The 20,327-nt window shown below is 39.4% G+C and overlaps 1 protein-coding gene across 1 annotated transcript in view; it reads right to left on the bottom strand.

The window, feature by feature from the left end:
- The window catches only part of LOC123967412 (transmembrane protease serine 9-like), a 33,384-nt gene extending 13,373 nt beyond the window's left edge, over positions 1–20,011 (bottom strand). The window contains exons 1-3 of the mRNA XM_046043508.1: positions 19,957–20,011; positions 18,148–18,168; positions 17,853–18,015 (exon numbers count right to left, since the gene is read on the bottom strand). Coding sequence (XP_045899464.1) covers positions 17,853–18,015; positions 18,148–18,168; positions 19,957–20,011 — 239 coding nt within the window. The remainder of the gene's footprint in view (positions 1–17,852; positions 18,016–18,147; positions 18,169–19,956) is intronic.
- Positions 20,012–20,327: the final 316 nt, after the last annotated feature.

Genomic DNA, 20,327 nt, shown 5'->3' with positions numbered 1-20,327 from the left:
ACTGACTTCATTAGCTCATTTTAAGTAGCCTGCAGTGTGTTTGTGTGCCTGCAGGTACACGTACAGTATGAATAGACGTGTTTTTCCTTTTACTGTGTGGTCGGGCTCTTATTTAAACAAAAACTAGGTCATCCATCGTTTGTTGTGAGCATTGGGGAATTTTAAAGGGCCTTTATTTTGAAAAAACAGCCTTGTCATGAGTTCCCTGTTACACAAGTACAGCTACTGTCTGGGACTGGAAAAAATTAGGTCAATCCATTGTTGCCAGTCTAATGGAAGCCAGTGAAGCTGTGCAGTGAGTAAACTTCACCTCCCGACACCTTAAGAGACGCACTGGTGACCAACGCTAGTACACAAGGGTTGTCATCGTGTCAGCCTCCTACACCCGAGGTCGCCGGTTCGAGTAAGGACCATGCAGTCTGTAGGCAGCCAGTTACACCAGTTAATTTACAGTTCCATTGTAGGGGCTTATACTTTGAAAAAGCCTTATCCTGAGGTCTCTGTCAAGTCACTATTACTGAAACAGTTACTGCCTGGGGCTTTTATTTTGAAAAAATAGGTTGAGCCTTTTCTTCCTGTTGATATCAAGCCTTGCTCATCCTGACTTTCCTGTTATGATAAGGTTCCCAACATTGGGCTTTAACTTCGAAAATTGGAAATGACACCAAACAGACCGTAACTCTTATCACCTAAGTAAACAGAGAGAGAAGATCCACCTGAAGATGCTGTGTGAGATTTGTGTGTGTGGTGTCAAAAATGTGTTTGTGAAAGCAATTTAAAAATGTCCACCTTTCTGCCTTCCTCCTAAAATTTTTAGCTCAGTTCCTTTGAAAATCTACGTGGCAGTTGGCAATTTCTTACAAGATTTTAAAGTGAAATCCAACTCAGTCAGCTGGTCCTCCTACTTTAGCTGCGACCCATCTGTCCCACACACACTCATAAAGTCAGAAAAGGGCTGAAAGTTACATGAAACTTGACTTGTGACTGTGTAACAAGTATAATTTATGTGAAAAAGTTGAATTAACTTGAGGAAGTCTTAAATGTTTTAAAGTTTGAATGGCATTTCTATGTGTATGAATTAGTGGGACTGACTTTCATTTTAACAAAGTTTCAGAGAAAGTTAATATTTTGAACAGTTTCAATAGGATTTGAAATTTGAATTATTAGAAAGTAGGAACAATGTGGAACATTTTGATATTTGAATGGATTTTCTATCTCATTAAGTATGAATGACTAGATAACAGTTGAAAAACCTAAAAAGTGTGAAATGGGGTAATGTTTAACATTCTGTCCTATTATTTCAATAATTGTCCTTGAAACAGGGGCGTAGGTATGATTAGTGCAGCTGTATTGGGGCCCCACTGTACAGGGGCCGTGACGGAAGAGGGCCCCGCCAGGTTAGGAGCTGAACTTTATCAGTTACATACTAAAAATGCATCTCAGCCAGAGCTGTTGTCAGGCTCTTGAAAAGTTCTTAGCCCACCTGAAAATTGAGTTTAAAAAACTTAATTTCCTGCATTCTGGCAAAATTCTGCACCAGTTTACTGACATAATGTATTTTATTTATATGAAGAGAAACACAAAATTTGGGTAATAATTCAAAATATAAAAATATAGTGTAATATGATGCAGTAACGCTCTCAGGCATTCTGTATTGCTGTCAGATATGTTTCTCCTGTAGATCAACTTTTCTCATTTAATTTCATCCCTGCTGAGTCAGCACACATGTAGGCGTGACTGAAGTAACATCTTTAAATGTGCATGTGGCACCAATGATTAATCAATTAATTTTAATTCAGTTATCCCCTGGACTTTAATAGCTCCTGAGTTTCTGAAGTTTTTCTCCGCATGTCTAAAACATTGTGCACATCCAAAATCTCTCCCACATATCTGTTTTCTTTTTGCAGAATAACTTGGTAATATTTAAAAAGGTGTACTATTACAAGAATAAAATCGCAATCTAATAAGAATAAAGTTATAATATTTTAACAAAATCTACCTGCCCTGTACTCTGCTGAGCTTTCCTTGTTGTTCTGCTAATATCCTCTTCACACCGTCTGACAGACACACAACCTGTTTGGGACTGCTTGCATCTTTCTCGCTCTCTCTCTCTCTCTCTCTCTCTCTCTCTCTCTCCTCACTAGAAATGCAGGCATGCTGCATGACGGAGGCAGGGTCACGTCAGGTGAACTTCAACCAAAAAAAAGCAGGTGAACTTCAACCAAAATAAAGCAATATTATTGTGAGTAGCCGTTCTTTGAAGACCTACGAGACAGGCTGCTTCATGAATATCATTAGCCTATTAATAGGGAAATATTTTTGTTGATGTTGTTGAGCTACATTCGGGGCTATTGTCTAAAGATACATAAATCAAACATTAGATTTGCACGTCACTTTATACATGAATAATGCTAAAGAGATCATACCCTCAAATGTGCACATCCACCTTTGCCATGGTGTCAGTCAGTAGTTTTACCAAAAAAAAGTCTCAAGCAAGCAAAGTATAAAATAAATATATTCCACAGATTATACAGAATGAATATTGTCTTATTTTCTTTGGTATTTATTTACATGGATTATGTGTGCAATGATGATTGCTGGGTAATATGTGCATATTGTTACCTAATCTTAAATTTCTATTTGATCATGTGACTTTTTTTTATACAGTCTATGGGTGAAGTGCAAAATCTGACAAGCAGACCAGCAGAGCTCACCTGCAAGCTAGTCATGCCATTCAGACATAAAAGTTGTTGCAAGAAGAGACAGGAGAGAAAGGAACAGGAAGAGAGGGTGGCATACTCACAAATTAGATTGTTTTTTGTACTTACTAAGGACATTTTGAAGATTTTGCTCAAATCAAGGTTTCATGGATACAATTCAAACAGTAAGTAAGTGCTTTTTCAAGGGATTTGGTTTGGCCTAATCTTATTTGCCGTAGTGCCCCTGTTTAAAATGCTTTTGTCATTTCGGGGTCAGGTTGCCACTGAGCATCAACAGTCTATGTGCTTGTGGGTATTAAACTGTGTGTGTTGCTGTAGCTGGCCAGTTGTCAGGACATTGTGTTGTTGATAAGTATTGCAGCGCTCTTCTGTCTTATTTGCCATAATATCTTGTCTTTCTGTCAAAGAGGAATGCGGTTGCCCTGATTTGTGAGGTTATTGTACTAAAATTGGCCTAAAAATTTTGCAGTTATTTCAGCACCACAGTGGACACCTCCTCTGCACTCAGGTGTTTGTAACGACGTTTCAGGATTTTGACAGCACTATTCATGCTTCTAATAACTTTCTCTTTGACTTATTTACTTGCCAAAAACATAAAAAAAATCCAACACATGATAGTACTTTAGGCTTGTATAGAAGAACATTATTCCAGCATTTACACCAACTTATTACATGAAGATAGAGTTTACCATTTAATAAAACATCTCAAATCTAGATCAACTTAAAGTTTTGAATATTTATTTAAGAATGTTCTGCGAGAAGAAGATTTTGGGTCTGTTTCATGCTGTCTTGTCAATCAGAAGCACAAATCACAGGTGTGTGTATGGATATACTGTAGCTTCAAAATGCTACTGTGGGTAAAACTAAATTAGAATCACATTAAACAAAGTCTTGCAATAAACACAGAAACTTTAATAGAAAAAATAGGCTGTGCATGAAGTTCAAAAAACTACACGTGGAGGCAAATGCAGTGTTTTTCATAATAACCATATCATTTTAAACAAATGTATGTAATTCAAATTAGAAGTCATCATTTTCTACTACATCAGTGAGGAGGGTTCTTACCTTGTGACAGGAGAGTCAGCAGAGTCGCCACACAGATCACTTTGCAGAAAGCCATCGCTGCAAGTCAGAGTCATCAGCTGCAATCATCAGAAATGCACCTGCATAAATACTCTTCTTCTCCCATCCCTCCCTCTCTCCCTCCCTACCTCCAACACAAGCCCACCTGTCCAACGACACGCCCAACATCTCACCTGTCACCTGTTTCACTAAACATGAAAAATAACACGTATCTAAGCTAAGTACATTTTCTAGTACTGTTCTGAAGTTCAATATTAAAGTAATTGCGAATTTCCTTTCCACCACCTGTAGTAACTAGTAACCTTAAAAAATACAGTGCGTTGTTACAGATTAAACACTGGGGTCAGGCGCTAGGACCCTGAGGGGGGCTGCCTTTCCTTGCTGCTCTGCCCAGCTGCCCAGCAAGTTACTTCACACAGAGAGAGAGACACACACACCCAGCCACACACAGACATGGTGAAGGAAGATTGATTCAACTAGAAAGTGATACATGTCATGGAAATTGTATCTTGCTGGTGAGGGATTAAGCAAATAATTGAGTCACAACCAACCATTGTCTTTGAAGAATTTATTAAGAAAAGAGAACAAAACAAGAAGTACTAAAACACATATACAGCTGATCCAGAGACCTGCTGCCTAGGGCAGAATCAGGCGTCTGGCCCCGAGCAAAGGGATGCATAATCATTTACGCAGTCTAGGTTTCTATGTTTTGGGGAACAGAGAGAGAACAATAAGAGGGGGATAATCATCTGTGCATTATGGACAGGTATACATATTTTGGCAGACTGCACATCAAGCCTGGTAGGACCAGTAGGCTACTGTTACCACTTTTTGTGTATGAAAAGTGCTGTTTAAATGCAATGCATTATTACATTTTTAGGATACTAATTTACCCTTTAAGGAGGGGGACAGAACTATTTCCAGCAATATCCAAAGGCTATCCAGGCAATGGAAACATGGATTACAAGGACAAAATATTGTCTACAATGTTGCATTCAGTTTAATGTACATTTCGAGTCAAGTGGATGTAACGTTGAGGCGACCAATGTGTTAAAGTGATTACAGTGATGTTGATTTTACAGTTTAGATGGTGTAGATATTTGTAGAAGCAGCTTACTTGAAAAAGGTGACAGCCTTCCAAACAGTAACATGGATGACTAAGTAATCAGCTATGTGGTCAATTATAACATCGTCAGACTGTTGTAAAATAAATGTTTGCTTTACGAGGGAACCTATATGCTCGTTTTGTTTAGACATTCTCAATTCAGTGCAATGAATAATACGAAGTTCAATAACACGTAACGTTAACGTCAGCCTATAAAAATGTTCTTCTAATCCGTGTGCTAGCTTGCTCTGCAAAATCCTCGATGATAAAACAATACTACAACAATAGATGAAACAATCCACATGTTATATTTTTCATTTATTTTCATGAAGTCGAAAGTCCGCCTTCACCGTTGCATGCACGTGTGCTTCCGCGGCAGTGGGAACACTTTCTCAGGGATAACTGCCTTGGCATGACACCGGACAGGGGCAGTTTAACATCCTAAAGGATCCGACTAGTTGAGACACATTTGTTCCGCCTTTCGTATCAGCGACATATCATTGCAAGGAACATATATTACTATGATTATTGTACACTTTCCATTCAGAAGGGGGCCATAGGGGGGTCCAAGGTTTGTGTTACAGGGGCACTGGCCCCTGTTGGCTCCCCCCCAAAATCGCCACAGTTTCAGAGCGTCGCAGTCAATGCTGACCGCCGCATATTGATTTTTATTTGATTTTTTCCCATTTAAAATGGGTAAAATCGTATTTGCTGTGTGCAGCTCATAGATTCGCTCAGCCCCTCCTCTCACTCTCTTGCTCGTTCCCTCTCTCTCACAAACACATTGACAACGGACCCGTCTGTGAATATCCCACCCTTTTTGTGCACAGTCGAATCAAAACACGATCATGGGCTGGAGGGAAGTATTGGTGCCAGCTTCTCTGCGCAAAGAAGATTCCTGAATCAATCCAGAGTTGAACGGAAGTATCATGAACAACGCTCCTCAAATTTCTCCAAAACTAAAGCCTTCAACTTAACTCTGAGAAGTTAGTCTATCTATGTTCTTAACACAATGTGTGAGACCTACCCTCAAATAAGTTATAAGTCAGCAAGCAAGGAGTCTAACTAATAATTATTGCTATGTTAAAGTTAGAATACAGCTCGGTTGTCAGCCATATGTAGCTGCTAGTCAATATCGACTGCACGCACCCCACCTCCCTCTCTCCCTGCGTGTGTGTGGAGCCACGGTTGCACCATCATTCTGTAGGCCTACTTTCTATTGAGAGATGTTTCTGGAGGAGGTCTGCCAGCTGAACCCCGTTAATCAGCAGGAGTAAATATTAAATCCTTATTTACAGACCAGTTTGCCTGCCTTCTCTTTCTGTGGATCTGACACCCCGATTAGTGATTAAGTTATGGATGTAATTTGCATTGTGGTATTAAAGATAAGAATAGGCCCAAATACATGAATAAAGCCTAAATCTTCCATGCTGGCATTTCACTGGTATGTTGCTGCATAACACGGCCCTGTGGGAATCGGATCGCCTATTGGTGATCTCGAGTAGCCATAATTGAACGATATGAAAAAAGAGATCGTCCAACTTTAGTTGTAGCTGCACACAGTGGAGCTAATTTAATCTGCTTTATTTCCTGCTGGGAAAAACCCTGTACACAAATAATGAGAAATAAACTGGTCAAACAAGCTCAGGCTTTCTGTGAACAAATGAAGTTGATTTGGAACATGTAAACAATGTCAACACAATAGTCTCAGCTTTTATTGCAAGTCACGTGCATCCATCACTTCAAGAATGTTTCTCAGCAGAGTTTTGTAAAAGGCTCAGATCTTTTCGTCTACCAAGAAAAAATAGCCATTATATAGTACTTTCTCAAAAAGTGCTTAGATTCTTTACTTAAGTATTACATTTCATAAGACTTATATTTAATGGGAAGAGATCTAGCGTGTCTTTGAATACATGCAGAAATGTTTCTGATGGACAGGGTGAAAACTTTGAGAAATAATGAAATCAGACCCAGCCCAGTTTCCAAAAAAGTTGGAAATACAGTGTAAAATGTAAATAGATACAAAATGTGATGATATGCAAAACACTGAAACCCCATATTTAATTAAAAATAGACATACATAGACAACTTGTCAAACGTTGAAACTGAAAATGTTAGTGTTGTTGCCCACTTCCAATTGGCTGCCAGCAACAAGTTTCAAAAAAAGACGGAAAAGTTGTGACAAAAAAAATAACCTGCTGAACATCTCAATCACAATTATTATGTTAACTGGCAACAGGATAGTAACATGATTGGGTACAAAAAGAGTATCCCAGTCTTTCTAAAGTAAATACCACTCATAGTGCAATTATTTAATAATAATTTGTCTCAATATAAATTTCAAATAATCTGGGGATTCCGTACATAAAATAATAACAAAAATTTAAACCACCAGTGCAATTGTGCAAAACAATAGGAGAATAAAATGTGAACTCTTAAGCATCAGATCTCTCTCTTCTAAAGGTATACTAGTAGATTAATTAATATCATGTATTGTATATATTATAGTATTGATTCATTTTGTCTTACTAAAACCTGGCTGGGTGATGGAGAATATGTTAGCCTAAATTAATTCCTCGTGGCACAGGCCGAGTAGGTGGAGATGCAGCTATCTTCAACTAATCAACTCTAAACTCATTTGAAAGCCTTGTTCTTAGTATTTCACACCCAACCTGGAAAAAAACTGCAACTAATTCTATTTGTTATAGTGTACGGAGCACCTGGTCCATACTGCAGAGTTTTTGTCAACTTTAGTCCTTAAAATGGACAAAGATATTATTGTAGAGGATTTTAATATTCATGTGGACGTTGAGAATGATAGCTTTAGTATTTATCTCTCTTTCAGATTCCACTGGCTTCTCTCAGAGTGTTTATAAACTGACTCACTGTTTCAACCACACCCTCGACCTTGATCTGGTATATGGTATTGAAATTGAACATTAAATAGTGTTCCCACAGAATCCTTTCTATCTGACCATAACTTTTAAGTTCCTATTGCTGGACTACACGCCATTAGACTCAATGTGAGATGTCTATCTGATAGTGCCGTAGCTAAATTTAAGAAAGAGATTCCATCAGCTTTTAATTCATTACCATGTCTCAAAGTAACGGAGGATCCCTATGCTAATTTTAGTCCTTCCCAAATGTATCATCTTCTTTATAGTGCTGCAGGTTCACTGCGAATGACACTCTCCTTTAAAAAGGAAGATGATATTTCAAAGCTCCATGGTGTAACAATGAAACTCGCAAATTAAGGAATCCAAGTATTCCCATAGTTCACAAGAGTAATGACTTCATACTATTAGAAACAAATTTCACCAAGACCTGCCCTTAACTGGCACCGACTTATCTCTAAACTCAGGAACCTTAGAAACAGCAGTAAAACACGATATATGTTTAGACTGCTTTGCTTCCCTCAATCTTTACTAACTAACTTCAATAATTTCTTCATCTAAACCATCAACCTGCCTCTTAGACACCATCCCGACTAGGCTGCTTAAAGATGTTTTACCCTTAGTCAGCACTTCTCTACTAGATATGATCAATCTATCTTTATCAACAGGCTATGTACCACAGTACTTTAAAGTAGCTGTAATTAAACCTCTTCTGAAAAAGCCCAAACTTGATCCGGATGTTATAGCCAACTATAGACCTATATCTAACCTTCCATTTCTCTCTAAGGTTCTGGAGAAAGCAGTTGCTAAACAGCTGTGTGACTTTCTACAGAGCAATAGTTTATTTGAGGATTTTCAGTCAGGATTTAGAGCTCATCATAGCACAGAGACAGCACTGGTGAAAATTACTAACGACCTCCTTATTGCATCAGACAAAGGACTTGTCTCTGTACTGGTTTTATTAGATCTTAGTGCTGCATTTGATGGCATTGACCATTAGATCCTATTACAGAGACTGGAACATTTAATTGGCATTAGAGGAACCGCTCTAAGCTGGTTTAAGTCCTAGGACCAATCCTGTTCACTTTATTTATGATTCCATATTATTAGGAAATTTATTGTTATGCAGATGATACTCAGTTATATCTATCGATCAAGCCAGATGAAACTAATCAGTTAGCTAAATTTCAAATGTGCCTTCAGGATGTTGAAAACAAGATGACCTGTATTTTTCTAATGTTAAACTCTTAAAGATCTTAAAGAGCTCATAGTACCTTACTACCCAACCAGAGCACTGTGCTCCCCGAATGCAGGGTTACTTGTGGTTCTTAGAGCCTCCAAAAGTGAAAGGGTAGCCAGAGCCTTCATGCTATCAAGCTCCTCTCTTTTAGAACAAGGTTCCAGTTTGGGTTCAGGTGGCAGACGCCATCTCTACATTTAAGAGTAGGCTTAAGACTTTCCTCTTTGATAAAGCTTATAGTTAGGGCTGGCTCAGGTGAGGGTCCAGCGTGCCAGGATCCAATAAACAACGTCTGTGGCTCAGAAGGTAGAGCAGTTTGCCTGTTAATTGGAAAATCAGTGGTTCAATCCCTGGCTCCTTCAGGCAGCATGTCATGGTGTTCTTGGGCAAAATGTTATATATATTTTTATTTATATATAGTGATTCTGTGATGGAATTCATTGAAGTTACACCACATGAAAGAAAGAAATACTACCTATTTGTGATCAGTAAATGGCTTGAAGTTTTCCCTCTACTAAACAGGAAGCCAGGTCATTGGTCAGTGTCCTACTACCTGAGAGGTGAGGCATTCCAGCTGTCATCAGCACCCCACAGGGTGCTGTTGCTGTAACATTGCAACTGTAAAGGCAAAATGTTGTGATGAAACAGAAGTTTCATTAGTGAAAGCACTTCCATTAGTGCACCACATCCTGAAAGCAGGACACTCATTAAGGACTACAGGAGATGTCACTGAAAACAGAGGGGATATCGAGGCCTTTTCCAGGTGCTGTCCACCAAAACAGCTGTAAGTTATAGTAATAGCGTGCCAAGCTCCAACAAACAACAACAAGTGACATGCAGAGGGAAGCTCTGTGTCACCTACAAGGGTTCAACAATGGAAACCAGATCTTCGAGACAACGTCACCCATTCTGCATGCTGGGGTGGGTGGCATAAGGGGCTCAATGTTTTTGTGTGAATTCAAGCAGTGATTATAGTTTTATCTATTATTTTTACACATGCGGTAAGACTCATTACACTGCAAAGCACGTTTCTGATGAACAGGGTGAACATCTTGGTAAACTATGGAATGACGACAGCCAGGAAAAAAAAATATTGTTTATACAGCATGTTTACTGGAAAAGGGAGGCTGTGGTTGTTTTGATTCTCTTTCTCCTTATCAATGTGAGCTGTTTGAAGGGCTGTGTCCACATGTGACCTCACAAGTGCTCACTGACCTTCTACCTCTAGTTATTTCTCTTGTTAGGGAGACGACAGTCACACCGATAAGGTAGAGACAGTAGCTCAGGCGTCACGCTAGCAGATATTGATGTTCTGTGGGAATCAAGGTTGAGTCTTACAAGAATGTTTACAAAAATATACTGATTCCACAGATTAGAGTAGCCTACAACTCATGGATAGATTCCAATGTGATGTACTATTGTCTAAAAATCAGATGGGTGTTTCTAGACAGATTTGTTGCTCTAGGTTAAGGCCATCAAAAAAAAAAACCTAAGAGGAAAAAACCTACAGGCACTAGGGGGAAGACAGAAACAAAAAAGGGACCATGAGATATGGTGTTGGCATTTGACGTGTACACATGTTGTATGCTGGCACTGTATATCTCCTTGGCCGGGCTCAAAAACCCAGCACGTGTTTCTGAAGGAAAGGGTGAACATTTTAATAAGCTATGGAATGAGGACAGTCAGGAAATAAAAAGATTGTTTACACCGCATGTTTTCTGGAAAGGGAGGCTGTGGTTGTTTTGTTCCTCTTTCTCATTAGTCATATGCACCAGTCCGGTTAAAAGAATGTTGAAGTTATTCCTGTTTTCTTCACACCCCATTGGTAAACCTGTGAACAGGGCTGACCTGTTTGAGGTTCCTCTCAAACAAAAAGCACTTGAAGGTTTTAAACCTTTTTTTTATATTGTTAGTTATAGTGTTATAGTGTTGTTGAAAGCTTGCATTGCTAAGGCTGTGGCAGAGAGCTGTGGTCTCAAAGTTGTGAGCAAAATAAACAGCATTTGAGAGTCGTAGCAACAGATTCAAGCAGTGACTTGTGTTTATACTAGAAAAAAATTATTTGTGAGAAAATATTCAACAGGTGTGCAAATACCATTGCATTAAGTTACATAATGATTTGTGAATGTGGACATTTTGTCCATGACTTTTTGGAAGTGTGAGAATTTGCACTATATTCACTGCAGGAACTGTAGCAAAACTCTGAGCATATGGCTGAAAATGGTAAAAATAACACTTTTGGTGTTCGGCCTAATAATTCTAAAGACCAATTCAATTTTACCGAACAATAACGTTAACATGTCGGCAGTGTGGAAGCATTTTATACCATGCTACAATCCCCAACACGTCAGTAAAACAGTTTCAACACAAACTGAACTTAACTATCATGAAGGAGGATTCACTGCAGGACTGTTGAACTAGACTGCATTACTTTGAGTTAGGTGGACCTAACAAACTGGCTGTAGCTGCTGCATTCATACTTTTGAAGTTCAACTGTATAATGCAGGCTATGTACTGGAGAAAAGGACACACATAAACTACATTTTCTGTGTATGTCTTTAATTTTGATGACCTATTATAGCAGCCTTTCATGTATACGTATATGCTGCTCTTTCATTTTCTTTATTCCCATTCATTCATTCGGCTCAGTGTCGACATTCCTCTGGGTTGATAAGAGACACAAGATGTGGGGACTGATTCCTCAACAATGATTGAGAGCAGTTAGTTGATTTCCCTCTTTGCCAATCAGGGTCACCTATTCTTCAAGGCTTAAGAGAGGCGGGGAACTGCACTCCGAGGGCATTATGATGATGATGATGTAAGTGAGAGAGGGAACAGTGAAGCCGACCAAAACCTGCATGGAGGGTTCCATGTAGGCCCAATAATTACGTTGCAACCATGCGACATCCTGTTGCATACAAGAACTGTAACCATATTGTTTTGATAAGAAGCTCACAGGGAATTTGAAAAACCCATACGGCCATCAGTGACGCTATGGAAAGTGAGACTTGTAGGTGTACTAATTTAATCACAATCAAGCAGTCACAATCCTTTCCTTATTTCATGGACATAAATCTCAGCTAACAGTAGGGGGGGACAATAATCATAAAATTTCTCAAGAGAAATTTTTGAGGGGGACACAAATAATACAGCCAAAATTGTACTTGTATAGGATACGTGTACACAGAGAGAAGTCTTACTACTATTTTTCTGGCCAACAACACAAAGTAATAGTTGTTCAAGTGTGACTTAAGTTCATAGGATCACCACGCGGCCATATTATCCTAAATATCGGTTCACACACAGGAGTATCGCTGTAGTAAGAGATGCACAGATTACATTTTTCCTGGCTGATTCCAGTTACTGATTTTTTAAAAGGTCTGACCTGCCGATTCTAATTTTGGCCGATTATAACTGACAGCATACACAAACATTTTTGTAACTATTTATTGGAAAAATCTATTTTTATTAGGATCCCTATCAGCAGCAGTATAAATGTTAGCTGTTCTCACTGGTCTAAATTGGTCATAATGAAACATTGATTATAAACTAACATTATCATTTTCACTGGAAGGAGCTGAAAATAAATTGCACACCATTTTAATTCTTCTTAATTCTCCAGTTTCTTTTTGTGTTTAATCACAAACTACAGTAATCTCCTCACCTTGGTTTCCTGTCAGACACACACCTCCACCTGTCTGTCTCTCTCTGTCTGCTCTGACTTTATTTGTGAGCACTTTTATTGAACTCGCGTTTGGTTTTTCACCTGCGATTCCATTTTCACAGCAGCAGATGAGCCAATGAGGTTGGTTGTTTGTCTATATGTGGGTGTCGCCCTGCGATGGACTGGCGACCTGTGTACCCCGCCTTTCGCCCGATGCCAGCTGGGATTGGCTCCGGCGGATGGATGGATGGTCTGCTGGGACAATGGCATTGTGGTGGTAGATAGGAGGAGACTTGACAGGCTGATAAGGAAATCCAGTGATGGTGGGAGACCACCACAGACTTTACAATCATAACTACTCCCCTTACTTATATTTATTTGTTTGTTACCTGTGTGTCTTCTCATACTTTCACACTTTGCCCTGCTGCTACTGTAACACTATGAATTTCCCCGTCATGGGATTAATAAAGGTTTTTTGAATTTAATTGAGTTGTTGAAGTCAGAAAAACACTCTGATCCACACAGCTTTTTGTTGGCGCAGCCGGGTGCAGCCATGCAACTGAAACGCTTTTATACAGAGATACCACAATAAACGCGGAAACATTGGCATACCGGCTGTGGCTTTTCAGACAGACAGAGCAGCACAGCACAGAGGCAGATCAAATCAAACCCCCTTTTCAGCTCCGTAATGTTGCCTTTCAGACAGCAGACACTGGCACAATCCTGGAAAATAAGGCAGTGTGATTTGTGGTGTTAGCGGACTGCATTTTGAGGAGTTGTCGCTGTAGTTGGCAGCAGGCTCAGGAGCACACACAGGGCTACATCCCGACCCAATATCTTGACATCAGAAGCAGAATAGTGGCTGTTGCAAGCAACAGACAAAACAGGCGTTGGGTTCATTTCTAAGTGAGGTTAGAGCCCATAGTAAAAAAGTGATTTATTAATAAGTGATTTCATTGAAAATCTGACACAAATACAGGCATAAAAATCATGATCACCTGACAGGAGTCCTTCCCTCCAGCACTTAACCCAGCGCACATCATGTTGCTTGTGATCAAACCCACTCCGTACTTACAGCTACACGGTCTGTTCCCCACAATTGGCAACTGCACCTCCATTAGGTTTCCCGGGAAAGGAAGGGACACTGAAGAGACACAAATTCAGTTTAGTAAACAACACAAAGTAGTGAAATTTGGTTTAGAATGGTTTCACACAAGATGGACTATTTAGTTAAAACATCAGGTCTGTGGCAAATCTCAGATCCTGCCAGGTGTTTCTCTATGAATCAAGCAAATATTCTTACTACTTGAACCTAAAGGAGCATGCCAGCAGTTTTACAATGCCATTATAGATAAAATCAGTACTAATCCATTAATTATTTGTAAATATTTCTCCCATCTCCACGGCAGCAAATCTTCCCTAAAACTGTTACTGGCTAGTCTTAAACATATACTATGTTATAATGTCTAGTATAATGCAGTTGAACGATGTCGCTTCTGACATACTGCTTTCATTAATTAATACAAATTTCCATCAAACAACATGTTAAATTAACATATATAGTGTATTAAATTGTAATGAGTGTGGAATAATGGAATTATACATGACTTTGATTTTTTTTTAAACCAAATACTGACTAGGGGTGGGAGAAGTAATCGATTCTTACATGCATCGCGATGCGGACGTGGAAGATTATGTAACAAACTGGATGAACTTCAGCTTCTGGTGGGGAAAAACAGAGACTTTTATTCATCTTTTGTTCCGTGCTTCACGGAGACGTGGTTGTGTCACGTGACGTGGCTGCAGCTGGCAGGCTTCCAACTCATCAGAGCCGACCGTGACACAGAGCTCTCCAGCAAAAGAAAAGGTGGAGGTGTCTGTTTTTATATTAACAATGGCTGGTGTAGCGACGTTACATTGATTCACCAGCAATGTTCTCCTAATCTGGAATTTCTTATCATAAACTGTAAGTTTTACTCCCCCATGAGTTTGCTTCATTCACAGGAAAACCTCAGCCAAGAACTCCCCAAATACAGTTTTTAAAGTGTCCAACCAGAGAGGGGAACACTTTGGATCACTGCTACACCACAGTTAGCTGTGCCTATCACGCCGTCGCACGTGCTCCACTGGGACACTCTGATCACGTCATGATCTACCTGATTCCTGCTTACAGGCAAAAACCAAACCTCTGTAAACCTGTAGTGAGGACATGAAAGAAGTGGACCAGTGAAGCGGAGGAGGATCTTCAGGCGTGTTTGGACTGCATTGACTGGGATGTTTTCAGGACTGCTACCAACAATCTGGATGAGTTTCCAGGGGCTGTGACGTCCTACATCAGCTTCTGTGAGGACACCTGCATACCAACATGCACCAGGGTGAGTTATAACAATGAAAAACAGCCAAACTCAAACAGCTAAGGTCGGAAAAGGAGGAGGCATTCAGGAGCCGGGGACTCAGGGCGCAGGGCGCAGGGCGTTAAAGTACAGGTTTAGCAAGGAGCTGCGATAAGAATAAATCTAGTCATGCAAACGCCCTCATGTTAATGTCCCGATAACTGTTCAGTGAACACTGAACACTTTCAGGGAAGTAACAGATGGCGAGGATTAGTCTCTCATCCATATTCTTTTTGAGCTGCGCGTCGCGTAGAGAAAGTTCAAGTCAATTCAACTTTGGTAGGGGCGGGCGTGTGCGTGAGACGAGCACAACAGGGACAGTTTCAAGGAAGCATGCCTACTTGTTGCTATGCCTGTCGCAATGAAATTACGAGGCACGTAAATTGCTTTGTGTGTGAAAAGGCCTTTCCCCCCTTCTCTTCTCCTTTTATACTTTTATTGGTGACCTGGTGCAGTCACTACAGTCTAAAGCTCAACGCTCTGAAGACAGTAGAGATGGTCACAGACTTCAGGAAGAGCCCAGCCCCACCCTCCCCCATCATCCTGTGTGACTCCCCAGTCACCACTGTGGACTCCTTCCGCTTCCTGGGCACCATCATCTCCCAGGACCTCAAGTGGGAGCTGGACATCACCTCCCTCACCAAGAAGCAGCTGAAGAAGTTCAGCCTGCCAAAGACAATGATGGTGCACTTCTACACCGCTATCATTGAGTCCATCCTCACCTCCTCCATCACCATCTGGTACGCTGCTGCCACTGCCAGGGACAAGGGCAGGCTGCAGCATATCATTCACCCTGCAGAGAAGGTGATTGGCTGCAATCTTCCTTCTCTTCTGGACCTGCACACCTCCAGGACTCTGAGGCGAGCAGGAAAGATTGCAGCTGACTCCTCCCACCCCGGACACAAACTGTTTCAGACTCTCCCCTCTGGCAGGAGGCTGCGGTCCATCAGGACCAAAACCTCTTGCCACAAAAACAGCTTCTACCCGTCTGCAGCTAAACTCATCAACAAGGCCCAGGTCCCCCAATGACCCCCCCAAATAATACATACTGTATGTCTCTGCACATGTAAATACTATTTCATTTCATATCATGCACAAACCTTGCACATTGCACATATTTGTTGTTAATTGTTAATCTTTGTTGTTGTATATTTTTATATTGTGAATTTATATAGGGGCGGCTGTGGCTCATTGTACCTTGTACAAAATGACAAACTGGCCCTCATTATCAGTGAGGAGGCACATACATTGGCTTACTTTTATTTACAAGTCTATGCTGGAAATGCTTCCCTCTTATCTCTGAACTTATGTATCACGCAACATCAGTTCCTATAATTTGCACTCTGGTAACTTGTATTTGTTATCTGTATCTACGGTCTGTACAGAGTTTGGTTTGAAGGCCTTTAATTATGCAGCCCCATCCACCTGGAACACAATGCAGACTGATTTGCAGTTGCGAAATCTTGTTTCTTTTGGTGAATTTAAACACTGCATGAAAGACTTGGAAATAGATGCCATAAAATGTTGTCACTGCTTTTAAAATAACTAAATCCTTTAAACCTACGGTATGTATAAATTGTATTTTTAAGAAGTCGAATGTTGTTTGTTTATGTATCTTAAGGGTCTTGTTAAATGTTCCTTGTTGTGCGTGTGCTTGGTGTTGATATTTGTGCACTGTTAATATACGGCCATTTTTGCCAGGTCTCTCTTGAAAAAGAGGTTTTAAATCTCAATGCGATCATCTGGTTAAATAAAGGTTAAATAAAAAAAAATAGGCAATGGTTGTAACCCTTTTTGAAGAAGTGTTACAACCCACGCCACCCCTGTCAGCCAATGTTTAGCTAGCTGTTTTAGCATAGTGGTTTAAAATTAGAAAGGAAAAAAATGCATCACATGTTGCCTAAGAAACTATATTTCAATATAATATAAGTCAAACTATTTTATCTGCAACAGTATAGATAATAAACAAAATATAGTCTTGGTCAAAAAATATACTTCTGACCTCAAAATCATTTTTTTTCTCTATATATTCTGAATATACCTGTTTCCAGACTTGATAACCACCATGCCTGATGGTGGAGGAAGAAGGTAAATACTGAAATGATCACCTAACTCCATCTTATCTCTAATTGGTGGAATTGGTGTTGTTACAACTCTCCCTATGTTACAACCATACCCGGTCTCCCCTATACAAACTTAACGAGGCTGCCAATGAGTTAAAAGAAATATAACTTGCTGTAAATGACAATAAAATAGTGTTATATTTCCATAACAGGTATTTACAAGCAGCGCATCACAGCGTTTAGCTTACAAAGGCAACTAACATCTGAAAACAGTTTATGAATCTATGCTCTCGTATTTTTCTCGACTGACACACTGAAAACAGTATCAATTTAAATGTAATTCGTCCTCCTGTTCACCTTATTTATGAGAATAAATTCAGCTGCATGCAAGTATTAATTAATATGATTCCTGATTAAACTATACAACAAATTTGAGGGGTTCTTTTGTAGAAAGAGATATCTTCATTTGTGTTTCTTATCCTATTAATTTCAAACCGTTTCATCCTTCTGCCATGTGAGTCGCTGTTTCTCTTTCCTCCTATTTATGTGGGAACACATGGTTCAACCACACATTCTTTGTTTGTTTTTTATAGATCACAACCTTTGCTTGGGAAGTGGCGTACGCACGTTTCCAGCCCTGTTTTGTATAACGATGTTATTGTCTGTCGCGTACCGACCCTCAGTGCTTACCTGTAGAAACAGTGAGCAGCAGTCAGCACCCATTGATTGTTAATGAGGGATCCTCCACAGAAGTGGGACCCAGAGTTTCGCAGACTGGCCTGCCAGGGCCAGCTGCCTGCAGAGGCCACCTGTCCTCCAACAATCTTGGTGTTGAGCGCAGGCTGACCACACACTGAATACAATAAAGACACAGAGTGCGCAATACAGGGTTGACAGCAAATACTAACAATAATGAAACTATATACATTTACATCCCAAAAACATGTTAAAAATGTCCCAAAAGACAGATGAACAGGAAACTTACCGCTTAGTTGTGAGTGACACTCTGAAAATAGAAAACAAACAATAAAACACTTATGAAACAACAGCATTGTATTTATATTTACTGATATGGCTAATTCTACATTGACATATGATATTTACATGGGTGTAATTTTGTGATCCTCTGTTACATTTATTAGTAAATTGATTTGATATTTTGATAGATTTTTGATAAGTGACACACTTTTAACCATGTCCACTCAGTTAACATAAGAGGATCATTAAGACCACTAAAGGTTTCAGTCACCAACATTTGAGTGTCAGCTGACTTCCTTCTTTGCTACGTCTTATGACCACTAGAGGTCGCAGCCTAACTATAACTGTAAATATGGGTCTTAATCAGCTGCTTGAAGAATCGGCCTTTATGACTGTTTTTTCTAGTGAGGACAGGCTGAAATGAACGTATCTTGTTCTGCTGCTGCTTATCTTATTGCTACCACTAATAAGTTTCCTCACTGTTACTACAGTCCCTGATGATGCCTTAATGTCACAAAAACATGACAGCAGCAGAAGTTAAAGGGGCACTCCACTGATTTTACACATGAAGGTCAGTTTACTCTTTATGAAGAGTGGTACTCCTGTGAAAACTACTGTAGAATGTTGTTGTTTTATAAACAACCATGACGCTACCATGCAGTACAGTGTGTACAACCATAATGCAACACTGTCTCATCCCTGTTTTGAGTCTGATTTTATTTTCTGTCTTCTCTTTACTGTAAAAAACAAAAACAAAAAATCAATTACATGTTTTTGATTATTATTTACTGGCATTGATGATTTTAGTGTCTGTTATTTAGATTTTAGCCATCAAAACCAGATTTTTTTTGGTCTCTAAATATGTAAATGATTTCTGTTTTGGCTTAAAATGTTAAGTATAGATGATGCTAATATGTGGGACCTGAATGGTCTTTATAACAGCAAGAACTAATTTGCCTTTAACGTTACAATACATTAAAGTCATCAAGACATTCATTTATTAGCTGTATGATCCCCTGTAAATTTATTAAAAACACTTACTCAAAAGTATTATTTATATGAAATACAAAATGTGCATCAAATGAAAACCATAAATTTAAATATTATATGAAAAGTAAAGAACATCTATATGTGTGTATAATACATTACCGTACATCTGTTAGGTTTGGGTTAAATGATTTTGGTAAATGTTAACGTTCGTCAGAGATTTGCAAGCTTTGATCTAAAAAAATCACCCTGATTGTTATTTTCTCACTCCTGGATGACTAACTGTTGAGTGAACAGATGTTCTTCTTCTCCTTCCTTCTTCTTAAAGTTTTTCATCAGAATCAGTTTTGCAATCAGGGTAATAACAACAAGGTGTGGCAACAAGATGTTAACCTGAAACCCATTTACTGTACACATCTCCACCATGATGGGGAAAAGCTATAGTATACATGGTGTTGGTATAGTGACGTAAAAACATTCCTTCAAACAGTTTAAAGTTGCTGTGATCTTTCTGTCTCCCTACTCTACTCACATACCCCTGAATAGAAAAGAGAAGTTTCCTTAAATCGCTTAAACTAAATCCACAAATATTTCTTAATTTGTAAGCTTACAAAACCTTTTACTACAAGGACAGACTGAATCGAATAAGAAAGTTTCTTTTTGGTTTATTAAGGATCAAATTACACAACTATAACCATAAAAACAACCCTTTCTCCCAGCTCGTCCCATATAGACGCATAGTCAAGATCCTCCTCATACAGCAGTCATTGGATCTCAAACATGATTGAACGTGATTGGTTCAGGTGTGTACAGGGAGGAGGTTTCTTACCTTGTGTCAGGAGAGTCAGCAGAGCTGCCACACAGATCACTTTGTAGAAAGCCATAACTGAAAGTACATATGATCAGATCTGCATCAACATATATATCCTTCTTCTCCCCTCCTTCTCTTTTCTTCCCTCCTCTTCCGTCTACCACCAACATACCTGTCCAATGACACTCCCAACACGTGTCACTATCTCTATAAGGAAAATACATTTACTCAAGTACTTTTCTAAAGTACAATATTTGGGCACTTCACTTGAGTATTTCCATTTGATACTATCTTAAACTTTCCACTCCAAATGTACTACATTTTACAGGGATCATTACCTTTTTGTACTTCTTACATTTATTCAACACCTGTAGTAACTAGTAACTTTT

Source organism: Micropterus dolomieu, linkage group LG02, assembly GCF_021292245.1.
Source record: "Micropterus dolomieu isolate WLL.071019.BEF.003 ecotype Adirondacks linkage group LG02, ASM2129224v1, whole genome shotgun sequence".
Lineage (NCBI taxonomy): Eukaryota > Metazoa > Chordata > Actinopteri > Centrarchiformes > Centrarchidae > Micropterus > Micropterus dolomieu.
The sequence above is the reverse complement of the archived record's forward strand: the minus strand, read 5'-3'. Positions and strand labels throughout refer to the sequence as shown.